This window comes from Dama dama, chromosome 20 (genome assembly GCF_033118175.1).
Source record: "Dama dama isolate Ldn47 chromosome 20, ASM3311817v1, whole genome shotgun sequence".
Lineage (NCBI taxonomy): Eukaryota > Metazoa > Chordata > Mammalia > Artiodactyla > Cervidae > Dama > Dama dama.
This window is the reverse complement of record NC_083700.1, coordinates 48,099,666-48,125,434: the sequence shown is the minus strand read 5'-3', so window position 1 is coordinate 48,125,434 and position 25,769 is coordinate 48,099,666. Positions and strand designations below refer to the sequence as shown.

The window sequence follows — 25,769 nt, the reverse complement described above, 5'->3', positions numbered from 1 at the left end:
AGCTTCTGTCTTTGTGCCTTTAATGGAAGCCATAACTTGACTATGTGGAGCTTTTTAGTTTTAAAAGTGGGACATTTTTGCAAAGGAAGAGTCTCAATATGTTCCCTAAAAACCCTAGTTAAACAAAAGTCTGTTGAAAATATAAAATATCCAGTATAGCAAAATAGCAAAAAATTAATAAAAAGTAGCTTTTTTTAAAGAATGAGGAATTTTTTTAATGGTGAATTCAGTGATTTTTTTAATGTTACTTAAATTAACAATTCATAAAATGGATAATGTTGCATGACACCTTCTATGTTTTATAACTTTTAGCAAACACTCATGAAATAAATGCTCATTGTATACATTAAATTTTAACTGAAGTAAGCAGCCCTTGCCTAGCCACCCTCCAGAACCTCCAGGGAACACACAAAGCCCTTCAGGACAAATCTTCACTTTTTTTTTTTTTTCTTTTTTATTATTATTATTATTTTTTTCCAGTGGGTTTTGTCATACATTGATATGAATCAGCCATGGATTTACATGTATTCCCATTTAAGATTAGAGTTTCTGCTAGCTTCTTGTTCCTGGTTTCATTGTCTTTGTTTATCTGCCCACCACATAGAAGAAAAGCTATGACCTACCTAGACAGCATATTAAAAGGCAGAGACATTACTTTGCTGACAAAGGTCCATCTAGTCAAAGCTATGGTTTTTCCAGTAGTCATGTATGGATGTGAGAGTTGGCCTATAAAGAAAGCTGAGCGCTGGAGAATTGATGCTTTTGAACTGTGTTGTTGGAGAAGACCCTTGAGAGTCCCTTGGACTGCAAGGAGATCAAACCAGTCAATCCTAAAGGAAATTAGTCCTGAATATTCATTGGTAGGACTGGTGCTGAATCTGAAACTCCAATACTTTGGCCTCCTGATGCGAAGAACTGACTCATTGGAAAAGACCCTGATGCTGGGCAAGATTGAAGAAGGGGATGACAGAAGATGAGATGGTTGGATGGCATCACTGACTCGATGGACTTGAGTTTGAGCAAGCTCTGGGAGTTGGTGATGGACAGGGAAGCCTGGCGTGCTGCAGTCCATTGGGGTTGCAAAGAGTCAGACGCAACTGAGTGACTGAACTGATATGCCCACATGGGATCCATATCCTTATTTGCTTGAATCTTATAAAAACATTTTCCTTTTCATATCTCACTTAGCAAATTATGATGACATTAATTTATGTAGGCAACTTACTTTTATGTATTATTTGATTAATATTAAACTGAGGCTAAAAGACCAAGATAAATTAAAATTAAAAATTTTAATACCCAAAAAACATTTATTGAAAAAAAAAATTAAATGAGGAGTGAAGTTAATGGAATTTCACAGAGAAGAATTGTGATATCAATATTTTTACTGTGCACACAGGCCAGAAAAAAAGAATGAGGAAGGAATTCATTACAGACACGTGAATTCAGTCTGAAGGGGCCCTGTGGGAGACCAATTCTTATTATGATATCCTGGTTGGAAGGGAATGAAGTAGGGTTATTGCCAGTGTAGTCAATGACTTGATTTTTCTCTTGTGAATTGGCTTTCATAGGTGATTTTATTTCTTTACATTATGCAGCTAGAAATGCGTATTGATTCATTTCCTTTTCATTTGAGGGTCAGCTCTATCAAAGATGGAGTCATAGAAATGCTGTATTTGCTGAAAATGAACGAATGATTTAGTGTCTTTTTTTGGCCTGAATGTTCCTAAGATTTTTAGGAGCCAAATAAAGTTGAACTCAATGAGATAGAAAATATACTTTGAATGCGTATATATGTGTATTACTATTCTTTCAGTAATTCTGTCCCTAAAACCTGGAGTGTTTTTATAAAAATGTTTTATTTTAGAGATAAAAAGTCATAGGGGATTTTTGGTTCAAGGATATGTGTAGTTGAAAAATATTTTTTCTTTTAGGTTAAATACTAATTTAAGCAAAAACAATGGTATGATTATTTTCCAAGGTGTTATTATTCTTCTTAAGACTTTAAATGTTTGTCTCATGGTACAGTTATTTTTTATTAGATGATTGTATTTTGTTTCACTATTGCAGATAATGTTCTATTCTTATTTTTGGTATAATTTTTTTCTTAGAAATTATCTAACCAACTTTCTCATTTTATAGATGAGGTAACTGAGGCATGGAGAAATCAGGTGATTTGTTCTTGGTTTAATTAAATATTACTAAAATATCTTCAATTATAGTATTTGAAACTCCCTTATAATGTTAAACTTTAGACTTAGATCATTTAAGTATAATGGTGTTAAATTTGTCTCCTGACGTTTATCATATTGAGATCTTTATGACAATAGATTTTTCCCTCTTTTAGGTATAAATATGAGATACCAGGACAGATAGCTGGTAAAGGTTTGAATTCATATAATTTCCTTGTACTCTTAGGTTTGTGCTAAATTAAATTGCAAAAAAATACAACCACATACCCTTTTAAAATTAAAAAATTAATTTGGGTGTGTTACAGGAAATATAAAGGAATTTATAGCCATCATTTCTTTTAACAGGTTGAAGAAATATGGATACCAACACCATACTGCTCATCAGCACTTGTTTTGCCAGCTTTTTCACCTTTCAAGTTATTTTCCACGTTATAAGTTACTGGTTTTCAGCAAAGATTTCTCCAGGTTTTAATAATCTCAACTTCAAAAAGAAGATTGAATGGAACTCAAGGTAAAGCATATATGAAAATGTAATTGATTTAAAAAACCTAGTCTTATGAAACAAAATTACATATTTAAAATATTTCCAAAAATTCTTTTTCACTTAGTATTTAATAAAATCTTAGGTCAAATTTTTTATTTGACGTTAGAAGTAAAAGGAAAGAAAAGTGGATAGATCTTATACAAGAAGCAGTTTTAAATTCTTATTCTGAAACATGTTAGGGAAAGTTTAACCCACTAGGGAAGTGGTAAGTAAGCTGTGTCTAACTGTGGTGGAAGGCACTGTTTTGCATTCTCCTCTGAAATATTTATGATAACAAATACATGTTCTTTGGAAACGGTAACGAAAGTAATAGTAGTTGGGACTGTGAGTAGCCTATATATAGTATTGGCTGGTTTAGTCCAACCTAGGGCATTAAACACTACATACCAAAGAACCTGGTGTACAGTTAGAACATCTGTGTCTCTCTTTTAATGAACTTTTCATTATAATTCAGAGCCCTCCAGAATCTATTTGTTATGTCATTTTGAAGTAAAACTTGCCTAAAACAATTTTTTTAACAAAAAAGTAAAAGAAAAACGAGTAAGACATCTAAGGATGTAGAAATCTACTAGTTTTAGTTAGTTTATTTGCAAATTGTTTGTGCACATGCAACTTTTGTTAATCTCTCACAGAGTTTCAAGCGTGAAACAACTTTGATGACTGGTTCACTTGCTTTAGAGCATTTCAGATGCTCAAAGACCTCTGTGCATTTGCAAACCTCAGGGAATTAGAGCAGCTATGGGATACTTCTTATTGTTCTTATTTAGTTGAAGTTAATGCTGACTAGAAAATGAATCCAGCAGATCTCCAACATTGCTATAATTATTTTTCATTGAAATTTCTTTTTAGAATTAAAAACTTCGGCCAAAGTATTTATTTGAGAGTGGCCTTACAAGACCTGAAATGCCCCATCTTTTATCCAAATTGTTTTGCAGGCATGCACTTTTATATCTCAGACTGGGAATAAGGCTAGTTGTTTTTCTCTGCATCTTATACTGATTAGTCTGGTTCATACATGTTACGGCTCTTCTCCCCAAAAGTTAGAACTATTTCTCCACATATTTTTGAAAAATAAGAGGTATGATTCTTTTGTCTAAAGAATAGCATGGAAATGTGGTTCAAATGTAGGATACAAAAGGCACCGTTATTTTGTAAAACCATTTCTAACGTGAAGATAGAATGGAAAAGAAAAGGATAAGAGATGGTGGGGAGGGGACAAAAGATAGTGGGAAGGAAAGGAAAGGGATATACAGGAGGACATACATTTTCTGTGATTAAATTTTGAACTATTTTCATTTTCTCTTCAACATGATTAGGGTGAGTAAAGGCATTTGAATCTTGGGGAGCTGCAAGCCAAAGAAATAGGGAGGTTTCAGATAGATTGAAGCAAAGATAAAAATGAAATAAAATGATGAAATGGAAAAATACTTAGCATTATTCAGTCTTATCACTGCCACTCTATGAGACATGGAGTCACAGTTTGGGAAACTGAGTTCCTATTTGAAAAAAAAAAATCTGGAATTATCTAAGATGCATTGTGCTATTCAAATAGCATTCTCTTTCTTCACATTTACTCCTGTTTCCCACTCCACCTTGATTTACATGGGACTTAAGCTGTAAGGTGGAGAGTGCAAAGAAGGAAAACCAGTGGGTTGCTTTTTGCGTACATGTATATATATACGTGTATATCTAAATCTGTCTTGAACTTCCCAGGTGGCACTGGCGGTAAAGAACCTGCCTGCCAATGCAGGAGACGTAAGGGACATGGGTTCGATCCCCAGGTTGAGAAGATCCCCTGGAGGAGGGCATGGCAACACACTCTAGTACTCTTGCCTGGATAATCCCATGGACAGAGGAGCCTGGCGGGGTACAATCTAGGCAGAAAAACTCTCCGTAAAGTTCACACCTGAGAGATAACAGTTAATTAATTATAAGTGAGAAAATCTTATACATAATTGTTGCTTTTTCTGCAAAGATGCATACTTATTGATATTATTTATGTTATATAATTAAATGAATTCATTATTTCCACTTGCTTTCCTATGACATGGAAAGTCCTGTTATGCTGAAATATTCCTAATTTTTAAGTCGTTGTCTTCAAAATGTAACTCTTTTGTCTGATGGAGCTATATCATTTCTATTGGTCATACTCATACTACTTGTAAGTGATTACATCAGTAACTTTAAATTGCTATTCTAAAATGGTCATTATTTCCTTAAGGAAAAAACCCACAAACATTCTTTTTCAATTTCTTTGAAAAAATTTAAATATTTTATTTTGGGTAGCATCTTGGTTTTTTTTTTTTTTTTTAAAGACCTTGAGGAATCTACATTCTGCTTTGCCAGGAATCTGATTTTAAAGAATGAAATATGAAATTCTTACTAGTAGAAGTTTCTGAATGTATAGGCTTTTAATACAGAATAGCATATAAGCATGTTTGCTTATATAAGGGTGTTTGTTTCTTCTGTTCATTATAGTGGGAGCTGTTTGATCAAAGTACCATGTAACTTTTCTCTCATGAATTCTATGTCACTTCCATCAGTTGAGGGCTTGCAATTCTTCCCTTTTACCATGAAACATCTCAACAGAGAAGGGAATTTGAGGCCTGAGTATCAGGAACAAAAATTTAGATTTTTTTCCAAAAGGGAACTTTTTGATAGAAGGTTACCAAGCACTACCATGGGTTAGTAAGAAGTTATGCTTTTTCCTTTAGTAGAATTTTTGAATGTCAACAGGAAACTGGTTGTATGATTATTTAGATGGAGTGCTTTACTTGACATCAAGGAACTTATATTTTTATCTTGCTATGTTCAAGTGGAAAACAAATGTACTTGGTGTGAAAATTCCAGACTTGTAAACCAGGTTAACTGAGTTAATTATCACATTTCAAAATGATATTTTGGTATTACCAAGGACTCAATACCTTTAACTTAGACTCTTTGAGCATTTAAAATGATTTGATTAATTTGATATTCTTGCTAAGGATCACATCATTTATTAGATTAATTATATTGATTTTTCAAATTGCAGTGAAATTTTTTCATATCAACTTTTATATTGGTTGATATATTTCACTCACTTTTAAAGATTTGGGGTCATACTTAGATTCATTGCACACCATTAATTTCTACTCCTCACTCCTATGCTACACTCAGTCGTCCAACTCCTTGTGACCCCATGGACTGTAGCCCACCAGGCTCCTCTGTCAATGGGATTTCCAGGCAAAAATACTGGGGTGGATCACTGTTTCCTACTCCTGGGGATCACTGTTTCCTACCTAGGGATCCAACTACATCTCTTCTGTATCCTGCATTGACAAGTGGATTCTTTACCACTGCAATTAATTTCTAAAAACTTTACTATTCCTCTCATCTTTCATTCTAATGAAAAGAAGAGAAACTTCACTACTCATAAATGTTTTTGTTTTGTAATTAAGTGTATAGTGTCCTGTATACACTTCTGTAAGTAGGATATCTTGGAGCTTGGTTAAGTCATTAAATGTTTAACAAGATATGTTCAATGAAACTGATGTTTTTCAGCTAAATGTTATTCTTTCTATAAAGAAAATTTGATCTGGATCCTGTGAACATTTTGTTTTCACTTGGGCATTTCTTTTAAAAAACAGATTCTTCTGGATGAATTCATAGCCTTTCATTTTCATAACAATGATAAAGAGACACTAATAATCGATAGCTGCCCTAGCTATCTCACAGATTTCTTAAAAGAATCAAGTACAATAATGTGTGTATTAAAACTGAAATCTCCAAGGGAATACATTTTCACTTCATAATTCATACCAATTCTGATCCATGGATGTAGAGTTCATTAAGGGTAGTAGATTTGGAAGTCCTTCAGGTCTGATTGGAGCAGGAGGCTACTCTCTCAGTGACGTTGCTGGGGATGAAGCAGGGTGCAGGGTGGTGTGCTTACCAGTTGCCACCTGTTTGCATAAGACTGTCAACCAGATCATTAGCTATTCTTCCCCTTCAGGCCCTTTAACCAATGAGTGGTTCATCAGTTGTCTAGCAGGAAATTGTAGACCTAGGCATCCTTGTTATCGATTCCAAAGTAAAGTTATGGCCCTTGGATTTCTAAATAGCCATTTTGTATTATACTCTCAGATGTACTGCAATCCTATATTTAAATGCTTCCAGATTTAACTTCTTCAGAGTGTTAAATGTCTTGCCAGAATTAGTTAAACTTTATTGCACAGAATCTAAAATCTTTGTGTGTATTTCCTCTCGTTTCAGGGTGGTATCTACGTGTCATTCTTTGCTGGTTGGGGTTGTTGGCTTGTACATTTTCTTGTTTGATGAGGCTGGTATTGCTGATCCACTTTGGTAAGCTGTTTCTTTCTAATATCATCAATTTGATTTATGTTTTGATATTAATTATTAATAAGAACATCTCTTTGCTGTAAAACAGAAAGCATATTGATGGTGTATGGTTTATTTAAATGCTTGTGTTCAGACTTGTTTCAGCAAGGTGCATTAGAATGATTTATTTTAGATTTGAATACAAATAATGAGGGCCATTTTGCATTAGTATTGCAATTGCTATCCAAAACAAAGAGAATATGATAATTATGTAAACTTGTATACTGTGTTAGTGAGTGAAATCAAGTTATTATAACCACTGTTTTGAGCAAAAATGAGTTGTTATTGAGATAGAATAGTCAACTTGGATAAACAACACTTTGTCTTCAAATTTATGTTTGATCCATCCTTCCAATTTCAAAGATAGGAAAATGAGAATTATAGATGTCCTTGTGAAAGGAGTTTAGTACCACATGAGATGATTTAAAGCATCAATAGTAACTGTGTTCAGCCATAATAGGATTATTTGTAAAGTGTTCTTTTTGGAGAATTTAAATATCTTTCCTATGGCAGAAATTTCACAAACTGTACTTCCTGGCACTACATGAGAAGCTTTAGTTCAGCTTAGTTTAAGAGACTATGTTTTGAGAGAACACTGCACAAGGATGTGATAGCCTCTGAGGGATGTGGGGCGATTTAACCAGGTCTTTTGATTGTTTCTATTTGACTGAAGTTATGTTGTTTTTTATTCATAAATATGAAGTTATGCTAGTCAGAATCACACCAGTTTTGGTTAATTTCCATTGAGAAGATCTTTTTCAAAGTGAATTAATTTAGTGAGTTTAATTCTTTGACCAGGTTTTAATGCAATCTACCTAAACAATTGCTGCTTTTTTCCCATATTTTACCAACACGACTGTCGATAGAACCAGTTCTTTGGGAAGTAAATTTTATAACACAGATTTGATTCATTGACCAATTTGTCCTGAACAAATTTTTACCTATTATACGTTTTGATATTTTAGCATTTTTTGGTACTATAGTTTATTCCAGGTCCAGTTTTCCTGGATCATATTTACAAATGAAAATTTGTAAAGAAGACATAACTTCTACTAAATATTTCCACTTGTACTTTAGCTGTTATCAGTTTTACTTAATGTTCATTTTACCAGTAAGTCACCTTAAAAGTCAGATAAAGGACTGATAATTTCTATTTGTTCCTTGGAACCAAGGTTAGGGCAAAAGGGTTGAAACAGCAGGATTAAATTGTCCTGTTCTGACCGTATTCTAATGTATGCATGCCCAGTTGCTCAGTTGTGTCCGACTCTTTGTGACTCCGTGGACTGTAGCCTGCCAGGCTCCTCTGTTTGTGAAATTTTTTCAGGCAAGAATATTGGAGAGGGTTGCCATTTCCTCCTCCAAGGGATCTTCCCACTCCAGGGATTGAACCCCCACGAATCCTGCATTGGCAGGTGGATTCTTTGCCAGTAGCACCACTGGGAAGCCCTTCTAATATGTGCTAATAGGGAAGTTCCTCCAGTCCTCAGAAAAGTGAGAATACTAATAGTATTCAATATATTGCCTCTATATCGGGGCAGGCTAGATTATTTCTTGAGCCTGTTTGAGCCTCTGATTCAAAATAGGAATCAAAACAACCACCAGCATCTGGAACTACATTTTAGTCCTTTCAAAAACAAATCATACGAGAACATACTTATAAAACGTTGTTTATTTTCGTAAAACTTTTGGCTAATAAGTATAAGAAATTCTGATTATTGCAATTAGAAGTATTATCATAGCTAACATTAATACCTTATGCAAATGATAGGTTACTATTTGCTACCTATAGAAAGCATTTATATTTAAATCTCGATAGAAAAAATAGTAACTGTCATCTATAACCATGTGCTAAAAAAAGAAACCTGTTTTTTTAATATTTATAGGGGTGATCCATCTCTCGGGAAAGTGAATGTTGCTATTGCTTCGGGCTATCTCGTTTCTGGTATGTGATATGTTGTTCATATCTGTCTGTTTCTTTTTAAACTGCTTATGGAATTATGCAAAGAATACAGAGTCAATGCTTTAGGTTTGGGTATTTGAGAAGTAGCTTTTAGGACCCATACTGAGGGAAAAAATGTCTGCTCTGATGGTAGTATATGAAACATTTTTCATGGTGGCTCTATAGTTCTCAAAGATTAGAACTGTAGAGTGAGGCCTCAGTTAAACCTGGAGTGGTTTTTTGTTTTGTTTTGTTTTTTAACCAGTGATTGTCCCTGTTTGGACTAAAGTTGCTCAGGTGCAATCACCCTGAAGCTAATGAAGTCTAAGCCGGAGAGTCCTCATCTCACAGGCACTTGAGATGTGCTTCCATGGTCATGGTTTTGTATGGTTTTGGTAAAATCTGCAAAAGTAAGCTATTTTAGTTATAATCAGTTAAGATCATGGAGTCTTTCTACTTCACATTTCCCTCTGTCATATTTCATCTCATGTTGGATGAGATTGGAGTCATCTTTTACACAACGAGACAGAGTGGAAGTTAGGTTGAGAATATGCCATTTAAACCGCTTTTTAAAAAGACATTTTGAACTGCCTCAATAAAACAAGAAAGAAATAACAGATCCCTGACTTGGACATTTATGTAGGAAACACTGTTTTGGAATTTTTGAACTCAATATAACAGCTGAAATAAAATCCAAATAAAAATAATAGAATATGAATCAAAAGTGATATAGATGGTCTTAGAAAATGTTCTGCCATCAAGAAGTGAATTGTAACCAAAAAATTAGATTAAATTGAAACACAGTAATTTATTAAAAGGAAAAGATATATTTGGGATAGAAATAATGAATAGGCTATTGGATTATTTGATGGCCCAATTAAAAGAAAAGTGAATCATGTGGACACATTGGGAAAATATTTGCTCATTTGGCACAAAATTCTGTCATTGACAAGGTTAACACAAAATTTATAATATGCTTCATACACTGGTTAATGACTGTTGTCAATTCAGAGAGTAGTTACAACCTAGGAAATCTTGTACAAAAGGAACTTGAGAAAGGTTTACTCAAATAAGGCAATAATTCAAAACACTTAAAAATAAGGATTATGAACTGAAACAAAATTTTTATACCAAACTGGGTGAAAAGTGAATTCTTTCATTCTCTCTATAGAAAATATTATAAAATCATTATCTTAATATAAATTGGTGATCAAAGACTATACAGCTGAAATATAGGGAAAGTGCATTTAGAGAAGTATAAAGGGCAGGAAATTATTAACACTTTAAAATTTTCTTGGTTTCCACATTTATGGTACTTTTTTTCTCTCCTGAAAATTTATAATTTGATAATTTCTTTTATCTTTATGTATATAGTCACATCTAGTTTCGTGTTAGCAATTTTTATAAAAGAAACTCCCCATGCTATAAGCTCCAAATCCTTAAAACCTGAATTCTCCTCTGGTTTCAATCCATGATAGCTATTTGTTTCCATGTTTAAATTTCATGTTTAACCATTTGGTAAAGAAAATAGTTGTGTTCAAATTTTGAGACATTTCTGTTTTGTTAAAGGAAATAATTTTCTGAATCACGGTGCTGATTTTGAATTAAAAGAAAATCAATGCCTTGAGCTCTCTTTTAAGATCTCTTTTTAATAGCTACAGTTCTTGGTCCTTTTCTTTTTTCTCTTCTGAATTAATATTTAATCACATTCTTTGTTAATTTTTAAATTCTTTTGCTGAATTTGTGTTATAAATGAGTTGGTCATTTGATACCTTTTCTGGGACCATCTTAATTTCTGAGTTTTCATACTGACAAAATCAGTAATTTAAGCTTATTTTACAATTATTTTTATTCAATAGTATTTTTGTTTTGTTTAACTCTGGAAACAAGTTATTCATTTATACTTTCAACAAATACATTACATAACTATATGCCAGGCACTGTGATGGATGCCCTTACTTGGTGCTTATTCTAGAGGAGTCACAGTAGTGTGAGGGAGATAGCCTCTGGAGGCACCGGCTTTGTGGTAAAAGGGTAGCTGATCTCCTGATGTATGAGACAAGTGCTGTGGGCTCAGAATGGACTGTGGTGAGCTGTCAGGAGAAAGAGTTAAATGCATTTGAAAAATGATGATGCTTTCTTCCTATGTAATGTCTTACTTTTCCTTCTTACAGATTTGTTGATTCTCATTTGGTATTGGAAAGTGATTGGTGATAAGTATTTTGTAATTCACCATTGTACAGCGCTGTATGCATACCACTTTATACTGGTGAGTGCTAGGATTTCCAGCAGTCTAACAAACAGACAACACTGGGAGTAATGACTCAAGGGTGAACATAAATCTAAACATGTAATTCTTAATTTATAAAGGTCAACTCCAAATGCATTCAGGGATCACTCTTGTGATGTTATTTTGTATATTAACAAAAATAATACCTTCACTTGTATATTTGTATTAGTGTGTATATCTCTGAATTCATAAACTTTGAGAAAGGCGAATGATCCCAATTTCTTGAATGTTCACTTAAAAACCTTTAGGATCATGTGGCTCTTGATGTTTGTCTGTCTTTCTAGATGTATTTATGTTTTAACAGCCAGAGCTATGTATAGATTCCTATATAGCCAGCTAAAATATTTCTTTTCTATTTAATCTCATGTATAATTCCATGTAAATGCATGAAGTGAAGTGAAAGTCACTCAGTCGCGTCCAACTTTTTATGACTCCATGGACTATACAGTCCATGGAATTCTCCAGGCCAGAACACTGGAGTGGGTAGCCTTTCCCTTCTCCAGGGGATCTTCCCAACCCAGGGATTGAGCCCCGGTCTCCTGTGTTGCAGGTAGATTCTTTACCAGCTGAGCCACAAGGGAAGCCCAAGAATACTGGAGTGGGTAGCCTATCCCTCCTCCAGCGGATCGACCCAGAAATTGAACAGGGTCTCCTGCATTGCAGGTGGATTCTTTACCAACTGAGCTATCAGGGAAGCCCTATAAATGCATAATTGCACTTAAGTAGCCTAGAGAGTGGGGCGGGGAGTGAGGGGGAGTCTTGCTCAGAGACTTCAAGACTGAACTAATAGAGGATCCAGCAAATCTAATGTAATGTCCAGCACTAATGTACATTAATTTTTATTTCTAACATTATTTTTCTACATTATACATTTGTAAATTAGCAATTTTATATCCTTTGCATCTCCTCAGTCAATTATTTTTTAGCCTAGATATACCACCAAACCCAAGAGATATTAGGAAATAATAGACATATGTAAACTAGAATAGTATAAATTTTGTGTAATACATGTTGTATACACTTCCATGTTTTCTCTGTTTTAAGACATAAATGTAACCATTGGCTTTTTTTAAATTTGGTATTACTAAAATATGCATATTAGTGGACATTTGCAACTGTTTTGAGGTCTTTTCTAAAAAAACTCATACAAATGTATGTTCCATTTTTATTTATATTGCCCCACACAAAGATAGCTGGTAAATAAGACATCAGTTCATCATTCTGCAAGAACAAGATATAGCAAAGCATCTCTTTATATCACCCATTTGAAGTCATGAGTCTAAATAATTAATGTAGATGTTTTAAAAATTATGCTGGTTTTAATGTTATTTATAATGCTTATATATCCCAGTAGGTATCCACAACCGCTTTATTTTCTGAAACAAGAGGCTTTTTTTACTGGCATTTCCTACTGTTTATTTCCTTGTCTTCCTTTTTAGATTTTAATAGATTATAAGCAATTATAACATATAGGCTTCTACTTTTTACAGGTCTTAGATAGTTAGAATATATGCACTTTGCTTCCTAGACACTTTTGCTAAAAAGACATGAAAACTGACTAACCTAATATTGGTTAATTCAGGGAAGAATTTATGTGGGTACTTGTTTGAGTTTAATATCATGCTGCAGGTTAGAAATATGGTTTCTGAACACAAGTCACAAATAATCATTGTGCTATGAGAAGAATATAAGCTGGTGAAGGATAACAGGTCGCTTACATGCATTTGTAAATGTGACTAGTATGAACTGTTGTTCTCTCTTGACCAGAAGTCACAAGCTTGGCAAGTGGCTGACTGAACATGGGTTGGCAAGTTGAATATTTCATTATGTGGGATGAATGCTGTGTTCTCTTTGAACTTTTATGCCTTTATAAAAAAGTCAGTGACATAAATGCTGGATTTTTAAAAAAGAAATTAACTATTGCCTTTTTTAGTAAAGTTGATAAGATCAACAGCAATATTTTTCAAGAGATGGTTGCTTTTTTGACATGTCTTCTTATGTTCTATTGTATGAAATAAATGAATGGTATGAAATAAATTTAATTAAAGTGAATCTATTCACAGGGAAAGAAAATAGAAACAAAATTGATGAACTAATACGTGTTTATAGAGATCCTATGTCATTTATAGATCTTACATTTACTATTTGAGTATAAGGAAAATTTTCCATGTGGTGAATTCTCAGATCACTTGCTTACATTTTAAGTAAAGCTAACAAAATACCAACAGCAAGTACTACTATTCTTATTTCATATAAATTTTTATGAAATTGTTACCCCTTATGCAGTGAGAATTGGTACTTGGAAAGCACTTTGACTTGATACTTCTGTAGCTATTTAAGCTGTTTTTTTCAAAGATTTTCTAATTGGAACTAAATAAAAAGTTAAGAATGGAGGCTAATTACCTGTAGGTTTTAAATGTATGCCCTGCTGAATAGTTATGTAAGTAACAACTTTACTTTATCTGATATAACACAAATCAGATAGTCATGAATTTAGTGTTTGTAGGTTGTAGGTTGTAAAAAGGTTTAGAGTTTAAGAGGTTTTCTCCCTTCTGCTTACATAGGAAGGTAAAAAAAATTCTACAATTTTTTTTCCTGATATTCAATTTTCACCCCTTGGGCAGGATACTCATAATCAGGGAAAATATGACAGGTTAATCTCTTATCATAAAGGAAGTGACACATTTATGCTTTAATATCCTATTTTTAAGGGTAAAACACCCTCTTTGCACTCCATTTCTGACTTCTTGGGTAGCCTTACTTTTCTTGTGTTCCTTGTGAATCATTGTCTCCCCTCAAAAAAACCAATGAGTTCTAGTATATTTGGAAAACTTTCAAACTTGATACGAAATGACTGAGTCTGTGCATACTTTGCCAACTCTTCTGTGTCATTCCACTACCTTAGGATCTAATCATTAAACCATTCTACTGCAATTTAGGAAGAAAATTTGGTTTCAGATGCCATTTGTTACATTTATTTCATGGTTGTGTCATGCTTCAAGAGTGAGGAGTTTTGGTTTTTGTTTAATATTTTACCCCAGTATCTGTATTTTAAAAACATATTGCCAGCAATTACATATGAAGTGGTTTTGGAAAATGAGATTTAGTGTTTAAGATAAGATAAAGTTGTAATTTACATCAGGAGACAAGAAGTAGGAAAATACCGATCTTATATTTAGTCTAAAGAAAAATTTCCACAATGCTGTGGAATAAATGCCATGACTCACTAACATTTGATGATTAACAGTGTTTTAAAAAAACTATTGTTTTTTAAGATTATTTTAATAATGTTGCCTGTTCTCAATTCTTCCTTTCCCAGCTGAGCCACAAGGGAAGCCATTCTCAATTGTGGAGTTCCCTGGTGGCTCAGAAGGTAAAGAATCTGCCTGCAGCCTGCATTGTGGGAGTCCTGGGTTTGATCCCTAGGTCAGGAAGACCCCCTGGAGAAGGAAATGGCTACCCACTCAGTGTTCTTGCCTGGAAAATTCCATGGGCAGAGGAGCCTGGTGGGCTACAGTCCATGGGGTAGCAAAGAGTAGGACACAGCTGAGCGACTAAGCACATCAAATGACTGAAGCAAAGTTAGGAGGAGGAACTAATAATGTGTCAGATGATATATTTTATATTTAAATGTTTCAGACAGGAATAATAAGCTGAAACAAATAGATGGAACTTAACAGTGAGCGACTGAACTGAACTGAACTGAATAGTGGTGAATGTCAAGTTTTGCATTTGACAGTGTATAAAAAGAGGGAAATGACCTGGAAGTAGCAGATGACCACAATTGCATGTGTACCAATAACATGTCCATCTGCTAAAACACAAAGTTGTTTTTAAATGTGTACTCTATTAGGGGAGGTTTGGTATCCAGTTCAAACAAATTGCAGTTTCCTGGTTAGACCATACCCAAAGCCTCTGAAGTCTCTAAAATTGCCTTTGTCCAGAGGTGAGCTGCCAGATAGCTGTAGAGGAGAGATTAGATTAGGTAGCTATTGTCCCAGAATAAACAACTGAAGGACCCAGAGAGGTCAGCATAGAAGAGATAAGTTGTAGGACATCTATGTGGTTTTGAAATGTCCTTAGAAATGTGAAATGACTGTTCAATGGAAGAGGAATTAGACTTACTCTGGTTTAACTCAGACCTTGGAACTAGGACCAAAGGGGATAGTAATGAGAGGTAGGGGAGACTTCTCTTTTACGAAAGAGACATCCCCAATGAATAGAAGATTTTAACAACAGCCTTTTAAAGTGATTCTTCTCCATAAGGTATCTTCAATCAGATAGGTATAAAAATGGATCTAATAAGCAGAAGCTTTAGGTAGGAGCTTGTACTAAATTATCTTTAAAATTCTGTTCTAATCTGAGATCCTGTGATTCAGTTGTTTTGATAAATTATTGGACTTACTCCTAATACGGATAGCTAAGTACTGGGCGAGTAAGAAGCTACATTTTGTCACCAAGTTCTTAAGTAAGGAAGCGGTGTGCAAGCAGCCGGTATGCAAACCCATTCACTTCCTGGGAAGAAAGGGAGGGGGAGAAAGAAGCAAGTGACCCAGGTCTAATCTCCTGTCACCTGGACCTTTGAGTAAATAGGGTATGTACTGTTAGAAGAAGGCGATCTTAACCCTGAAATGCCCTTAGCCTTTTCCTGGCCAAGGATTCCCTGTAGTAAAGAGAAGCCAGGCTCTGTGAGGCCTGGCTCCTTGGAGAATGTCATGTAGGCTCTACAATATTTTAAGAGGCATAAGATGAGGACGTTTTATAAGATAGACTCCTATTGTTGTGTGAGGAACTTTGTAAATCTCACCTAGTAGAGCCTTGACTTCTTTGGGCCAGAACTGCTTGTTCAACACAGGAAGGACCTGGCTTGCCAACTTCCCTTCATATCCCAAACCTATCTCTGCTTCCTCTGCATTAATCTGATAGCCTCTCTGCTTGTAGCAATTAGTAAAGCTGCCTGGAAAATCCCATGGATGGAGGAGCCTGGTGGGCTGCGGTCCATGGGGTTGCTAAGAGTCGGACACGATTGAGCGACTTCACTTTTCACTTTCACGCATTGGAGAAGGAAATGGCAACCCACTCCAGTATTCTTGCCTAGAGAATTCCAGGGACGGTGGAGCCTGGTGGGCTGCCGTCTGTGGGGTCGCACAGAGTCGGACACAACTGAAGTGACTTAGCAGCAGCAGCAACTCTAGGTAAGATCACTGTTTCCCATGAGCCTGATTTGGCAAACTAGTCCAGTGTGTTGCCTCAAACCTTCAACTCTGTCTTATAAGTAAATCATGAAAAACTTTAAATGATTTAAGTGAAGCAAACAGTAATTGAATACATGGTAGAATTTGTTCCCAAATCTCATTTCTATATTGATGGTGCCTTAAAAAGGTTCTCTTAGATCATGGAAATGACCTAAGATTCTGAGTCAGTTCAGATAGCCTAGAGAAAGTACCTCCTAATTGCTACAGTAGAACATAGTCAGTTTTATACAAAGCCTAGTTGGGATGCCCATAAATGACCTCACACCAGTTATACAGCCCTAGTGGTGGGAAAATGTGTCCATCCCACTCCACACCCTTGACAGTGGCACAATATTTAGCATGATACTAGCTGTAATAGGTGCATAATAATTTTATTTATCTTCCTCCCTCACCTTCTGAATTCCTGACCCTAGCAGTTCTTGGCTATTGGAAAATTAAATTTCTCGTGATAAGAAAATCCAGATTTTTGTAATCACTGGCTGAAAGAATTTTCTTTAAGCTCTGGGAGGGATCAGACAAATCTTACTTTGTTTTCTCTCACAGAGTCATGGCCAGTATGAATTCTAATACAGACAAAGCGCCTTAAAGGTAGATGCCAGAAGTGGAAACACCATATTGACCTATATAGCAAAGAGAGTTTACTCAGTTGTGAGTTTGCTGTAATTTATTACAGGAAAGTATCAAAATATATAGTTTATTTGACCTGAATTAAATCTGTCCTCTTAATAGCATCTATCTGACTTATATTTTAGAAAGTTTTGTTGATGGGGTAGGGATAAGGTAACAACGAATTGTATGTAACATGAACTTTATCTATTGGCTACCTATGCCTGTGGAAGCCTCTGCCATACGTGATGCTTACTCCCACGGGTGGATTGTATTAAACAGGTTAAGAGTCACTGATGTACAGGATCAGAAAATATGGAAGCCAGGCTACTGAAGCATAGCTCACTGGCTCACTGTGGTTTTGAAATAAGGAGTTGGGGGGTAAGGAATAAGAATATGATAGCTACCTAATAAAATATCACAAGTCACAAGATTTAAATATAGGAAGCTATTTTTTAAAATTCAAAGGACTTCCCTGGACCTCATCAGCCTTGTATTTTACTTTTCACAGAATTGTTGTAGGACCTTTAGCCAAAAAAATAGCTTGATGCAATTTATATGTTAGAAAAATAAAGCTGAAGGTGATATGTAATGGGAGAAAAGTTTTGTGTGGAAGGATCTCATTGAGGAGGTTATTGGAGCAATGTAGATGATAAATTGTGAAGAACTTAACTTTGGTGATTTTATTAATGAGGAAGTTCAGTTCAGTTCAGTCGCTCAGTTGTGTCTGACTCTTTGCGACCCCATGGACTGCAGCACACCAGGCTTCCCTGTCCATCACCAACTCCTGGAGCTTGCTCAAACTCATGTCCATCACTCAGTGATGCCATCCAACCATCTCATCCTCTGTCGTCCCCTTCTCCTCCTGCCTTCAATCTTTCCCAGCATCAGGGTCTTTTCAAATGAGTCAGTCCTTCGCATCAGGTGGCTAAAGTATTGGAGTTTCAGCTTCAGCATCAGTCCTTCCAATGACTATTCAGGACTGATTTCCTTCAGGATTGACTCTTTTGATCTCCTTGCAGTCCAAGGGACTCTCAAGAGTCTTCTCCAACACCACAGTTCAAAAGCCTCAATTCTTCAGCACTCAGCTTTCTTTATAGTCCAGCTCTCACATCCATACATGACCACTGGAAAAATCATAGCTTTGACTAGACAGAACTTTGTTGACAAAGTAATGTCTCTGCTCTTTAATATGCTGTCTAGGTTTGTCATAGCTTTCCTTTCAAAGAGCAAGTGTCTTTTAATTTCATGGCTGCAGTCACCACCTGTTTTGGAGCCCCCCAAAATAAAATCTCTCACTGTTTCCTTTCTTTCCCCATCTGTTTGCCATGAAGAGATGGGATCAGATGCCGTGATCTTAGTTTTCTGAATGTTGAGTTTTAAGTCAACCTTTTCACTCTCCTCTTTCACTTTCATCAAGAGGCTGTTTAGTTTTCTGCTTTCTTCCATAAGGGTAGTATCATTTATATATCTGAGGTTATTGATATTTCTCCTGGCAATCTTGATTCCAGCTGGTGCTTCATCCAGCCCAGCATTTCACGTGATGTACTCTGCATATAAGTTAATAAGCAGGAAGAAATATCCATAATACTAAATAAGCAGGAAGAAATAATGAGGAAGAAACTAATCTAACAGCAACATTGTAGTCAGTAGATCATGGTGACTAATTTAGATTTCAGAGAAGGAAGGGAAACAAGAGGGCAAAGTGACCCAGGGCACTAGAGGAATGGAGACCCTAAAGGAAATGGGAGAACCAATTTGGGCAGGAATGTGCTTGTAAATTTCAGGTTTGTGGTGATACATGGTTATTCCAGGGGAAAAGGGCCCATATGCCATTAGAAATAAGAAGTGTCCTGTTGGTGCAGGGTGATCAGTCAGGGACCCAAAGAAAGTCAGTCCTCTAAAAGAGGCAGAGGAGAACTTCAGAAGTGCAGAAAGAGAACCACAAAAGAATACATTTGGTAAACAGTGATTAAGGCAACACTGTAATTTAAAAAGCTATGATAAGAAATGTCGGTGCAGAGCTATTTGAAAAAGTTAATTTGGCTGCTCATTTTTATTTGAGGATTAGGAAATATTGACAAGCAAAAAGAAAAGGTAATGCTCAGTCTCACAGCCCAGAGATAACTATTTATATTTACTTAATCACCATTTACATTTAGGAATATGTCCTGTGTATATGCATAATTAAAAGATACTCTTCTGTATATGAATATATATTACAAAAACAGGATCAAACCCCAAAACTTTAAATTTGTTTTACATATTGAAGCATTGCATACAACAAAATAAGGTAATCTGTCAGAAAGCAAGGAACCTAATAGGGTTTTCTCAAAGACTAATAGGGTTTTCTCAAAAGGATGCTGGAACCAACACAATGGCTATCCCATTGGTTAAAAATGTGACAATTTGATCATCAGTTAGAATACTGACTTAGGCCAGTGAAACCCATTGATTCACAAGTTTTTAATTATATTTTAAAAAAAAGAAGGAAGAAAGAAAGCTGGGTGGCCCTTGCGTGGGTGCTGTTAGGTAGCAGTTGAGACTGGATAATCTAAAGGCTTGACTGGATTGAAAGGGGCTCATTCAAGTAGCTGGTAGTTCATGCTGGTTCCCTGCTGGAACATCAGCAGGCTCTTTGCCTGGAGCTCCTGTATGTGGCCCCTCCATGTGTCTTGGGCGTCTCACAGCCTGGCTATTGTGTTCCAAGAGGGAGCATTTTAAGAGCAAATATTCTAACAGACCCAGGAGGAAGCTGCATGGCTCCTTGTGACCTAGCTGCAGAATACCAGAACTTCATTTCCTCTGTATTCTGGTGGTCAAATGAGTCACTGAGGCAGCCCAGATTCAAGGGGAGGAAAGTGATACCCAAGCACATGATCTGAGGAACACCGTGCACATGCAGGAAGGGACAGAATGGATGGTGATCACTTAGGTGACTGTCAGTCACGTCTTAATTGGCCAGTGTTAGATACCATGTATTATCTTCTTGCTGTGGTGGGTAAGAGTTTAATTCTCCCACCTCTATCTCCTTTCCCTTCTATCTTCCCATGTAGATAAAGTAATTTGAGTTCCTCTCTCAGTTTCTCTGAAAACTTGAAACATTTTTATTTTGGGTTTGTAGCACCTCTTGATCCTTTGAGGTGAAGATGTTTATGCTTCTGTCCTTCTGTTCACGTCTCCCACTCTGCTTCCCAGTTTCTGTCATTTGTATGTGTACTTTTGTATCACTAAGATTTAACAACATTTGCCTTTTATTCTATAATCATATTGCTTTTCAGTTGATCCTACACAGAGAAAATGAAGTGTTTCTTATGATTGTATTAAAATAGTTCACTGAAACTAGGATTATTTTTCCTATCTAATTTTTGCTTAGACTATTTACCTTCCTTTTTTTTTTTTTTTTTTCCTTGTAACTTATGCCTTTATCATATACTTGCATTGTCCCGTCTCTTCAGTCAAATTCCCCAGATACCTGCCCCGGAGCTCTCCATTCTCCTGCCCTCTAGGTGTGCTTCTGAATGTCCTGGCTTCCTGCCATGACTCTTCTGGTTTGAGGCCACTGCTTCCCTTACCCCATATCTGTCTTGGTTTATTCACTCATGCTATAGTATATCCTCAGATATTTTCCAAGAGGGTAAAGGAGGTACACTCTCGAAATCTTCAGCAAGTTCTGAAAATGTTTTTATTTTCAGGCCATCTAGTTGCTTCATTATCTCTGTGGATGGCATATAGATATACAATCATATTTAATCAGTTCTCTATCCTTATGTGTTTGTTCTAAGTTTCACTATTGTAAATAACTTGCATAAACATTCTTATGTCTTCATATTTGTGCCTATACGTAGTTATTTCAAAGGTTAGTTTTGTGGGGTTCCTGGGCAAATGCTATTTACATTTTTAAGATTAGTGACATGTTCTACTAAAATTCTCTTTCGAAAGGTTACCCAGTGTCCTCCAAAGATGTATGTGCGTATGTGATTGAATTGGCTAACATGTAGGGAGTGTTATGTGTAAACAGTTCTTTTCATCAAGAGATTGGTTGGTTTTGTTGTTGCATCTGTTTGTTTTTGTCTTGTGAATGCTGGCAGTTCATAGGGCTAAGAAACTCTGAGAAGGATAGGCCAAAATTTTCTGTGCAGAGTGGAAATGATACCTATAAAGAAGATAGACAGGCACTTGGACAATCATTCAATATTTGAAGGGTTATGATATGAAAAGAGGGGCTTCCCTAGTGGCTCAGATGGTAAAGAATCTGCCTGCATTGTAGGAGACCCATGTTCAATCCCTGGGTTGAGAAGATCCCCTGGAGAATGGAATGGCAACCCATTCCAGTATTCTTGCCTGGAGAATTCTGTGGACAGAGGAGCCTGGCGAGCTACAGTCAATGGATTTGCAAACAAATCCAGTTTGAACACAACTGACTCACACTTTCACTTTCATATGAAAAAGTGATTTTGGATAGCGAGAATCTGGAATAGGACAAGCAGGTGGATGTCAAAGAGGGAACAGAATAGTTCTGGAACTTTTGGAAAGCTGCTTTAGAAGATGCTACTCCTCTTAACACAGAGTTTTCCATGCTGGGGGGCAAACTGGAAGAACTTTTGTAGAAGGGATTTAAGAAATCTGTGGGTAATTGAAATAGACAGTCTTCAGAGGCCATCTCAATCTCACCACATTTTGATGGTCATAAGCATAAACTTGTCATGAAGAAGTAAGGTTAGCTTGGATGCAGTTTAGTTGTGTAAAGTGAGGTATAAACTTGATACAACCTACTGGGCAAATAAAACAGGTGAGTCTTCCCTTAGAAGTATTTGTTTTCCTTTCCAGTGTGGATATTTTTTCTGCAGCAATTAGAAAGTAACATTAACTACTTTTTGAGGAGTGATTATTAATATATAGTAAAATAGCAGTAGTGAACCTACATTTTAGTCCTAATTGTGATGATGATCTGTCTTTCCTATCACCTGTTCATTGTCATCACCTCAGGCATGGCCCTTAATCTTGTGTAGTCATCCAGGGATCAATGACTAGAGTTGAAGGCTTGTACCTAGGCAGGAAAGAATACATCCTTTCAGGACTTGTGTGGTAAGAAAAAGTACCTGGTTCTATTTCACTTTTAACTTAAAAAAAAAAAAGTGTTTTTTTGCAGTGCTTTTCTGTTTTAGTATTTTTCCTGTTTGCCGTTAGTATGTACTGTGTCTTCTTCTCACATCAGTTCTGTCATAAGGATGGTATTCTGCTTGTTTTGCACATGGAAAAACTGAGGTTTTGGTCATCTTTGCCCAAGGTCACCCAGGAGAGCTATGGTTCAAATCTTGGTTTTCAGACTGCAGGCCCATAATCATTCATTAACTATCCTTGCCTCCTTAAACTTAACTGCTTAATAATCATCATTCATTGCCCAAAGAGGATAATGTTTTACAGACTTTCTAAGCAGTCAGTTAGCCTGTAAGTCTTCATGGAAATTCTATCATGAGTATTGGGATAAAGAGGTCATGGCATCCAGAGACCTCTCATCTATCAGTTAACTGTATCTCTCATTCTATTTTATCTGATGAAGATCATGGTGGTGGCAGTGACAGCCGTACCCCGCTAAGAACAGCTCTGGTGCAAAGTATTCCTCATATTTTAAAGAGATCTGGAAATGAGGTTAGGGAAGTTCATCAGTAGACAAGAGGTCATGGGATGATGAGGGACTCTGCTTGTGTGCTCATTGAAAACCTGCTTCTAGCTGTTTTCCTTCTGATTGGTAGCTATTACATAGGTCTCAAGTTCCCCTACCTCTTTTAGTTGCCTGCCCACTTTTCCTGTCTTGCCTTCCCTAACCTGAATGTATCAAGGTTTGGAGATCAGCCATCTATTTTTTTTTCTCGTAGCAAGTTTATGATCACCTCTAATGCTACTCTACTGATCTCTTTAAAAAAATTGAAATTGAGATATTTTTCTCTTTTCATTTTTGGGCAGAATACTAACATTCTCATCAGGGTGCACCGACCCACCCAGAAACAGGCCTGAAGGATTCTTTTAGGATTTTTATTTTGGAGGTGATTCTTTACACTGGTTAGCAGGCGAGGCTCAACTCAGGAAACCTGGGCCAGGTGCTGCACTAAGCTTTATGGATAGAACAGTAAGTGAGACACAGGGGGTGTAGGTATTTGCAGGGGGCTAAGTACAATAACCAGGGACTTCCCTGGTGGCTCAGAGGTTAAAGCGTCTGCCTGCAATGCGGGAGACCTCGGTTTGATCCCTGGGTTGGGAAGATCCCCTGGAGAAGGAAATGGCATCCCACTCCAGTATTCTTGCCTGGAGAATCCCATGGACAGAGGAGTCTGGTGGGCTACAGTCCACGGGGTCGCAAAGAGTCGGACACGACTGAGCGGCTTAATTTAAGTACAATAACAGACAGGAAGGGGTCAGAAGAAACTTTTCTAGTGGAATGTATCAGGTCCACCTAGATAATACTTGTGGGTTTTAATGAGGGCTCTTGTAAATCTTCCCTAATTATGATTTCAGAGAAGTAGGGAGCTAGTTTCTTTAGGACTTCGATCTCTAGGTTAGCACAGTAGCTCTTTAACACTAGTGTATATGGGAATCACTTAGAGGACCTGTTAAAACTGTATTACTGGTGTTACCCCCAGGGCTACTGACTCAGTAGGTCTGGGATGGGGTCCAAGAATAAATTATGCAAATTTAGTAAGTTCCCGGGAAATGCTAATGCTGCTAGTCTGGGGACCACATTTTGAGAATCATTGGCTTACAACTAACTGATTCTCTTTAGAAAGAGGTAAGAGAAGTTAAGAGAAAGGTCAGGTTGTTATGCCCATTATTTTAAAAGAAAATCTAGAGGAAATTTTCTCAAAATGTGAAAAATTTGTATTTTGGCCATATTTAGATAAAAACAATGTACCAAATATACTATTTTTACTCGTAACTTTTAATACTTAAAGAATATCATAAAGTCAGGTTTAATCTGATATTAATTTGTTATTTGATTAATAGATATTTTTAATTCTGTTCTAATTCGAAAGGAGTTGGAAGAAGTAATCTTTTTAACTCTCAAAAAAGTCTTAGACATAGTATATTTCATGAACATACTTTTTTGTTTTTAAAGTTAACTAGAGAATAATTCATAGAATTCTCTTTTAAAGTTTAAGACTAAGGCTATTGCTACTATATCATTTCAGTATTTTACATGACTTTGAGGTGACTTTTAAATATTTTTGAAGTTGCATAAAATGCAAATTAAACAAAAATAAATTTTAGAGTCGGATCTCATCTTTGGAAAAACTGCTTATTTGAAAGACGCAGTAATTAAGAGGATTTTGACTGACCATAGGAATACATTAACTCACAGTACAGCAGTGTGGACTATCATATTCTCTAAACATTGGATACAGTTTTCTAGAATAGCATAGACTTAAAAAAACTAATCAAAAGAAGAAGAAAATCATTAAGAATAATGATTGATAATGGATCGAATGAGGAGCTGCCTTTAACTGAGGGGGGAAAGGCAATGTTATGAATGAGAAAATTTATCTTTAAGAAAAAAATAGGAAATGTTTATTATGTATCTGAATCTGTTATAATGAAAGATTATACTAGTAAAAATATATCCAAGATTTTTACCTCTGGTTCAAGTAACAATCTTACTAAAATAACTTTTTTCCTTTCATTTTCTGTCCTCTGTGGCCCCAGTCATATTGTTTGTAGTTTTATCCTGTTTGCAAGGCTTTTCTCCCTTAACCTATTCACTACAGAATTCAACTATGGAAGGAGAGAAAAGAAGAGCATTTCAACTTCAGAATTTTCTTTGAATGGTTTGTCATTGGATACAATTTCTTGTTCTTCTGACCTTTTCTTAATTTAACTGTTCTGACCACTTCTTTTGGAAAAACTCACCTAACCTTGAAACAAATCACTCAAACTAAAAATAAGCCCACAAACTATCCAGGAACCTTGGATATGAGTAACATGTTTTCTCATTTTCTCTTTAAAGTGCTTTTTTTTCCTGCTGGATGGCTTAAGAGAGACAAGATGCTTGTTCTTTATTCATTCCCACATCTCCTAGCTGGGAGTGTGATTCCTATTACATATTAAAATGAAAACATTTACCTGCCGTTTGGAATGCATTATAATAAAATTCATAATAAAGTAAAGTTAGGAGTGGCCTGCCTTTGTCTATCCTGGTTTTACCATTTTACCATCAAAAATCCTACATCCCATGAAACCCCTCCCTGTGATGCAAAAAAATCATGGCAACCATGATTTGCAGTTCTCAATAATGGGTCATCTGTTGTCACATCACTCTGAATGATGCAACTTAAGTGTGTTGTCATCCTTGACTTTGCCCATTGGATTAATGTTGTATTTTTATTGAAACAGTGTTAGCTTAATTTATTAGTACTGTACATATTGTGACCATTTTTTCTAAGAGCAGATAATGAAAATGACAACAGTTATGATACCACCAGACTGCCACAAGTATGACCAAGAAAGAAGGTTATAGTAGTTGTTATATATGGATATATATACATAGTACATATTATTGTGTATAGTGATATGT

The 25,769-nt window shown here is 35.9% G+C and overlaps 1 protein-coding gene across 5 annotated transcripts in view; it reads left to right on the top strand.

Moving 5' to 3' along the window:
* TLCD4 (TLC domain containing 4) overlaps window positions 1-25,769 on the top strand; it is a 112,995-nt gene that overhangs the window by 62,935 nt on the left and 24,291 nt on the right. For 4 of the 5 annotated variants that reach the window (XM_061121323.1, XM_061121320.1, XM_061121324.1 and 1 more), the window contains exons 2-5: window positions 2,538-2,703; window positions 6,988-7,077; window positions 8,997-9,055; window positions 11,227-11,321. In XM_061121323.1, the coding sequence (XP_060977306.1) occupies window positions 2,549-2,703; window positions 6,988-7,077; window positions 8,997-9,055; window positions 11,227-11,321 (399 nt within the window). In that variant the 5' untranslated portion in view covers window positions 2,538-2,548. Of the gene's footprint in view, window positions 1-2,142; window positions 2,172-2,347; window positions 2,380-2,537; window positions 2,704-6,987; window positions 7,078-8,996; window positions 9,056-11,226; window positions 11,322-25,769 lie in introns of all 5 variants that reach the window. The other variant, XM_061121322.1, reaches the window with a different exon arrangement.